General features: G+C 36.2%; 1 protein-coding gene across 2 annotated transcripts; it reads right to left on the reverse strand.

Annotated features, from left to right (window-relative positions):
* Positions 1 to 696: 696 nt before the first annotated feature.
* On the reverse strand, positions 697 to 6,244 carry LOC148853000 (putative fructokinase-5). 2 transcript variants are annotated; one of them, XM_088943990.1, is made up of 5 exons: positions 5,870 to 6,244; positions 5,305 to 5,715; positions 1,676 to 1,810; positions 1,462 to 1,578; positions 697 to 1,066 (listed from the first exon to the last, which is right to left on the reverse strand). In XM_088943990.1, exons 1-5 carry the CDS (start codon positions 6,062 to 6,064, stop codon positions 833 to 835), a joined length of 1,092 nt encoding a protein of 363 aa, XP_088800116.1. In that variant the 5' UTR covers positions 6,065 to 6,244; the 3' UTR covers positions 697 to 832. The 2 variants fall into 2 exon arrangements, with proteins under 2 accessions (XP_088800116.1, XP_088800117.1); XM_088943991.1 differs by lacking the exon at positions 1,462 to 1,578.
* Between the last annotated feature and the right edge of the window lie 570 nt (positions 6,245 to 6,814).

Here is a 6,814-nt window from a genome sequence, read left to right on the forward strand (position 1 = left end):
ACATTTTAAGAAAAATTGAACACCATCATTAGATTAAAAAGGCCCAAAAATGTTGGCCCACCAAATATAACTAAAAAATATCTTTATTGGAATGAATGATATTGTTCGACAGCAGTAATAAATTTATGGGCCCCATTATAACAGGTGCAGGTCTCATATAATATACGGAGAAGTACACTGCAGCTCAATTCAAAATTCTGAATTCCACTGTAGACCTATAAAAATTCAAAATGTCAAATACTGTATCCTATACACCAATTGTTGCCCATGGATTGGCATCAATTCCGATCTAGCACCTACATCAAAAGTACGTTGAACCTAAGAATTCTGGCACTGGACTGAACCGTCATTGTTCCTATGGAAAAAAAAAATACTCCACAACTCACTCCAGAATTTTGAATGACAGCGTGGAATATTATCATTAATTCCACAGGCTCCCATCTAAACAAGAGCTCAATTCAGAGGTTGAGATTGTACTACACCTTCCCTGCATCATAACGTCCAAAAACTACCCCTACTCCATACCAACCTAGACAATTCTACCCATAAAACTTTTCTGAATTCCCAAAATACCCATAACTCTTTTACCCACATAGGACCTCTTTTCACAGTTTTCACAGGATTTAACATTGCAGTTAGGTTGATATTGATGAATTATATTTTGACAAATAGCACCAGGAAGTGAACACCAAAATGTGAGACAACTGCTCATATATAGGCTTTGTTATTAGAAGAACAAATGACTGATACATAATGTATCAAAATTTCAAATAATCCAGTACAACCATATAGTTTGTTCATCTTATTGGTATCAACCGTACATATATAAGTATCAAGTCATAAACTTGTTCTTCAATTGTGCTGACAAAAACCATATACTGATTCCCAGTAAAGCAACAACCCATGCAAATGCCATAAGTTGTCTAAATTTTCCTTCCCTGGACTTGACAACTAGTTTAAGAGCGGTTGATGCGTCTGGAAGAGCTGGGATTGCCCCTTTCCGGGTTGTAGTGATTGCTCCACAAGCGCTTGCAAACAATAAAGCCTCTTTTAATTTCTCTTCCTCCTATTTACATCCATCAAGAATTTGAACATAAATATTGATAATTAAGTAAAAATAAAACGTAAAGATAGATTAAAAAAGAGATGTCTATGACATGCTTTTTAAAACCGGATTGGATCAGATGGTCAGACCAGAAAAACCGGGAATTAATCAAGTAACTGGTTCTGTTTCACCCTAAAACCACTTTTTGGTCAAAAAATTTTGATTTGTTCAGTGACCCGCTGATCCGGACAGTCGAACTGTTGAACCATCGATTTGGGCAGTCGATCCAGGCAGTCAAACCGTTGAATGGGTCATCCATTCGAGCTAGGCGGTCGGACTGTCTTGGTCCCCATAACAGTTCCCTGTCCGGTTCGGTTTTAAAAACCTTGGGGTATGATAAAGAAAAAGAATTAAACCTCCAAGATTGAAGTGTGTTTGGCAATTGGAAAGAGAAATGCACCAACAAAAGCATCACCAGCTCCTGTTGTGTCAACTTTTTTCAGTGAGAACCCACGAACCTTTCCTTTGAATTTCTGCATATTTTATAATAAAATTTGAATTTAATTTATTAGTTTTTATATGTATTATATGAATTAATATGCAATTAAAACTTCTAGAAATAAATAAAACCTTGGTGAAATACATGCAACCCTTGTCTCCACTTGTGACAAGGAGTAACTTTAACCTCTCATGCCACAAGGTTAGCATAACATCTTCATTCGTGGGATCTCCTCCAGTTAAGAAAGCCACCTCGTCATCGCTGACCTGCACAAATAGAGACAAGAATTAATGAACTGAAATTTTATGAGCCAGACACTATAAACATTTTTTTTGGTAGATGTGAAAATCAAACCTTATTTCTTCCTACAACCCTTATATGAAATTTTAGGGCTATTTTCAGAATAAATAAGCATGGGCTCATGCCTTTAAACATTTCCACTCTGTTTATATAAAATACAAAGGATTCTTAAGAAAGGTTGATTAGTAAATTGATTGCAAATTACATGGTGTTTTAGTAAATGACCTTAAGTAAAATTTACTTACAAAATCACATGTTCCAAGATATGTTGAGAGAACTTTGGCTGTACATTAAATCTTTTCCAACATTCAAAAATTTTGATGAAAACAAGGGAGGCGTGGATTCATCATCCACCGTTAAAAGCAATTGTACCTATAATTTATAATTTAAAGGGGCCAAAAGTTTTTTAGATATATTGGGCCTACGAATAGAAAGTTGATAAGTGACTTGTCAGGTTACAAGCAAGTTCCATGACCATGATAGCAGTAAAAGCAAAGGAGTTGGGAGTACTGAAAAAGAATTTGAGGGTTCGAAAATCTATCATGATAGTTGAAGAGATTTGACCAATCAAAGCACCTCGTAGTGACTTGACCTTGTAAAGTTGGGGGGAGGACCCATGTTTTCCACTTGTGGTTGACCCAGCTGTGGGGTCATTTGATCGATCATGATTCCAGTAATTGGGTTATTTTGGGCAAGACTTAATTAAGCTAAATTGAGATACAGAGCGGAAACAGTAAATTCAGAAAGACCCTTTTGACCATTAAACTAATTTGTCACATGGAAGATTTGTTGATGGTTTATGGAAGTTGGGATTAGACTTAATTGAGCTGAGCTGAGATACAGAGTAGGTAGGGGTGTCAATTGGATTTGATTGGGTACAATCCAATCCAATCCAATCCAATGAATATTTTGGATTATTTTGGACCGGTCCAATTCAATGTTTGAGCTATCCAATCTGTTCAAATTTATTTTGATTTAGATTGGTTTTAATCTAAATCCAGTCTATTAACACCTATATTAATTATCTTATATCAATGGACTAGATATTGGCTTAATCCAACCCAACCCAATCCAATATAAATTTATTATGGATGGATCAGGTCCAATCCAATCTATTAAATATTTTGGACCGGATTGGTCCAATCCAATATATCTTGTTGGCCCATACAATCCGTCCAAATTGATTTTGGACTGGATGGGGTCCAATCCAAAACCGGTCCATTGACACCTTTAAGTAGACGAGGGGAAATTAGAAAAAGCTTTTATCCAACTAATTTCACATGGAGAGGATTTGTTGATGGTTTGTTGAGGCTAGGTTTAAAGGGTGAATAGGGGTGGATCCAAAGCAAGATATTCACAAGCCATTCATTCTCAGCTTGCAAAAAGTTCAATTTGGCTAAATCCAAATCAAGTTTCAAGTTGAATTTAAATCCGTTGTCATTACCTTCATAGTATAGCTCGGCTCATGAAGCTTACAAACTTAATTGAACTTATATATAAAGAAATAAAATAAAATAATAAAAATTTATGGTTTAGATTCCCTAATTGACTAATCCCCACCCCTAGTATCTCTCCCTTTCTGCTCACTAGTCATGACCAAAAACTAGAAGAGCTTGATTTCTTGAGCTCAAATAGGCTTGGCTCACTATTGAGCTTGATTCAAGACATACTCAAACTTGATTCTAACTGAATTCGAGATAATATTTCTAGCTTGATTCAGGCTCGAGCCTGAACTCAAGCGTAGCTTGTCCTTTTCTATTGAGTCAAATTAGAATATTCAACTCGGCTATGTCCTACAAGTGAACCCCCTCCTACTTAATACTTAATTAAAGGATAAGGTAATAAAAATAGGATAAATTATAGATAGGTACCCTATACTTTGGGGGTAGTGACATGTAGGTACTTTGAACTTTCAAAAATAGACATTTGGGTCCATCCGTTAGTATTCCGTCAGTTAAACATTACATAGTATTAAAAATACCCTTCTCGTGTATTTTTGAGATCATTTTATGGAGTAAAATCATCACCAGAGAATGCCGTCATCAGAAAATTTGAATATAATATTTGCTATCCACATGAAAACATTATCATGGGGAGATGTTCAATTGCCTAATAACGATCTCAAAAATACATAAGAAGGATATTTTTTACATTATATAATATTTAACTGACGGAATACTAACGAATGGACCTAACTGTCTATTTTTTAGAGTTTAGAGTACTCAGATGTTACAATTAAAAATTTAGGACACCTAGTTGTCACTACCCCAAAGTACAGAGAGGTAAAACAAACTAGATAGTTTTGTTGGGCGAACCATTTGGTTTGATGGCTTTTCCTGTTCTTAATGCAATTTAATTCAATATGAGTGAAGGCAACAAATTGTTGCCTACCATTACATTGGGTGGGTTTGGTTGAGTACGGGTTGAAGAGAATTAAACCATGGTCACCTATTAACCACCCACAACCCATCAATCACCCATTTAATTTGCAAGAATCCGGGATTAATATTTAATGATTATTTTAGAAGTACTGGCTGGACTACTTCTAATTTTAGGCTGACTGATTCCAATCCAATCCACCCATTGTTTATAGTATGATATATATAGTAATCAATTAATATTGCTAAATCTCATTTCTCTTGGGTGGCCAGCATTTGATCCCATCTGTCCTACTGCTTTCCTACTTTTGGTGGGATAGATAGGTAAGAGCTAATTAACTGATGAGGTAGAACTACTCACCACCATCCTCAGCTATGGTGTTCATGGTTCGGTTAATCGAATCATAGGGTTTTTTTTTTTTTTTTTTGAATTGAATTAGTATTACTGGTTTTTGAAAAGCCGATAATCAAAATCGAACTGAAGTCAATCGGTTAATCGGTTGATCGGTTTGGTTCATCGGTTTTTCAGTTTTTTTTTTATAATATATATTATAAAAAAATATATAAATATATAATATAAATTATAAATATATATAATATTATATTTTAAATAATAAATAATATGTAATATATTATAAATATATATAATGCATATTTATAATAAATAAAAAAAAAATATATATATAATATACATATAATATATATAAAATATATAGAAATATATGTATACCGATCAGTTCGGTTGACCGTCGATTTTTATATTGATTAACCGCGAAACCGAACCAATATCTTCAGTATTTTTTAAAAACACCAAACTAAAATCAAACCGATCGATTCAATTAACCGATTTTTTGGTTCGTTTTTGGTGGGTGTTTTCGGTCGGTTGGGTTTTTCGGTTTTTTTTGCTCACCCCTCAGGCATGCAGTAATCGTAAGGTTGAGTATCCACCCATGGCTCATGTTAGAAAATCGTCAAGGGAGAATTTCTAACATGCACATTAATGAGTAGAGCTACCATTTGAAACCTCACAAACACAAGAACTAATCAGGGTAACAGTAGTAGTAGAGCTACCATGTACCAACCTTGATAATGTCAGCTTCTTTCCATATGCTCATTATCCTTTCTTTGGCAAACTGAGGAGAAGGCCAGAGCGGCAGCCGGAGATTGGGGTCGTAGGAAAGCAAAGCTCCTGCTCTTTTAGCGGCTTTCATGGCTGCAACATGAGCAGACCTGCATGGCTCCGAGATCAAGCTTATGGAACCAAAATGAAATATCTTCGCCTGTTTGATCAAATCCAAGTTAAGATCTGATTCTGTTAAAAGCATGTCGGCACTTGGGTTCCTGTAGAACATGAACTCCCTCTCCTTGTTCTTCTTCAATGTCACAAACGCAAGTGCCGTCCTCGCTTTGGTGTCGAAGCATACTCCCTCCACGTTCACTCCGTTCTTCTTCAAGATTTCGACCAGCATATGCCCGAATTCATCGTCTCCAAGCTTTTTAATGCCACCACAAATGGAATCCATTAGTTACATAATTAAACATCAAAACCAGAGAACGAACAATTAACTTCTCATGTTTTTAGCAGAAAGCCGATCGATCACCTATTAGAGAATAAAGGAAATTAAGGAAGGATAAGTTGTATTGTACCTTTCCGATGAAAGCGGAAGAGCCACCAAGTTTGGTGATGGCACAGGCCACGTTAGCAGGAGCTCCACCGGGAGCTTTGAGGAAGCCAGGAGACTCAGCCAGGGAAACTCCGGGAACGTCTGGAACAAAATCGATCAGCATCTCTCCAAACGAAACTATCAATGGGTTCTTCTTATCATTAGCTGAGGTAGACATCTTTTTCTCTCTTGATTTCAGGGAAAAAAGAAAGAAAACAAGCAAACACAATTAATGGAAGGAGAGACCCCAAGAGAAGGAGATAATAAGCACGAGAAACAGAAACTGAAACAGACGTATAAATAGAACCGAGGAAGTGTGGTAGCTCCTTCTCTGCAATTATATATTTTAAATAAATTCAGAAAAAAAAAGGCAAGACCCCTGCGAGAAACTCATGCATGCACTAAGTGGGATATTATTCCTGGTTGAGAATACTTCGCTTTTGCTTCTTCTGATGGACCCCATTTTTGAGAGATTGCTTCTGGTAAAGTCTCCGGATGCATTTCCCCAAGATTTGGAAACGAATCCTGTCTTGGCCCTGGGCCGCTGCTGCCATGATCAAATCCCTCTTACCACCTGCCTTTCCAAAAGAAAAAGAAAAAATCCCTCTACCACCATGGTTGGGGGGTTATGGGTATGGAGAAGACCAATCCTTCCACCAACCACTTACATCCATTGATGACACATATATTTTGTATGTACATGATTGCAAACCAAACTAAACACCCCCTACTCGTTTGTAACTGAACATTTAAAATTATGTAAATATATGCTTGTTGAGAAAAACTTTTACTATGCTGCAACTGTCATCACATGGTTGGTTCAATACAAACGCAGAGATTGAGATTCATTATAAAGTGAAAGAGAGAGAGAGAATCCATGAGAGAGAAAAAAGAGGAGAAACAAAATTTGAGGAGAGAGAGAGATAGG

Source organism: Nelumbo lutea, chromosome 5, assembly GCF_056320005.1.
Source record: "Nelumbo lutea isolate HS-2025 chromosome 5, American lotus-T2T, whole genome shotgun sequence".
Classification (NCBI taxonomy): Eukaryota; Viridiplantae; Streptophyta; class Magnoliopsida; order Proteales; family Nelumbonaceae; genus Nelumbo; species Nelumbo lutea.

What these genes read in the sequence shown, in the direction of transcription:
- LOC148853000 (XM_088943990.1), bottom strand. Translation starts at nt 6,064, where the DNA reads ATGTCTACCTCAGCTAATGATAAGAAGAACCCATTGATAGTTTCGTTT. An exon ending in GTTGCATGTATTTCACCAAG is followed by an intron (nt 1,579 to 1,675) that starts GTTTTATTTATT and finishes TAAAATATGCAG; the next exon opens with AAATTCAAAGGAAAGGTTCG. An exon ending in AACACACTTCAATCTTGGAG is followed by an intron (nt 1,067 to 1,461) that starts GTTTAATTCTTT and finishes GGATGTAAATAG; the next exon opens with GAGGAAGAGAAATTAAAAGA.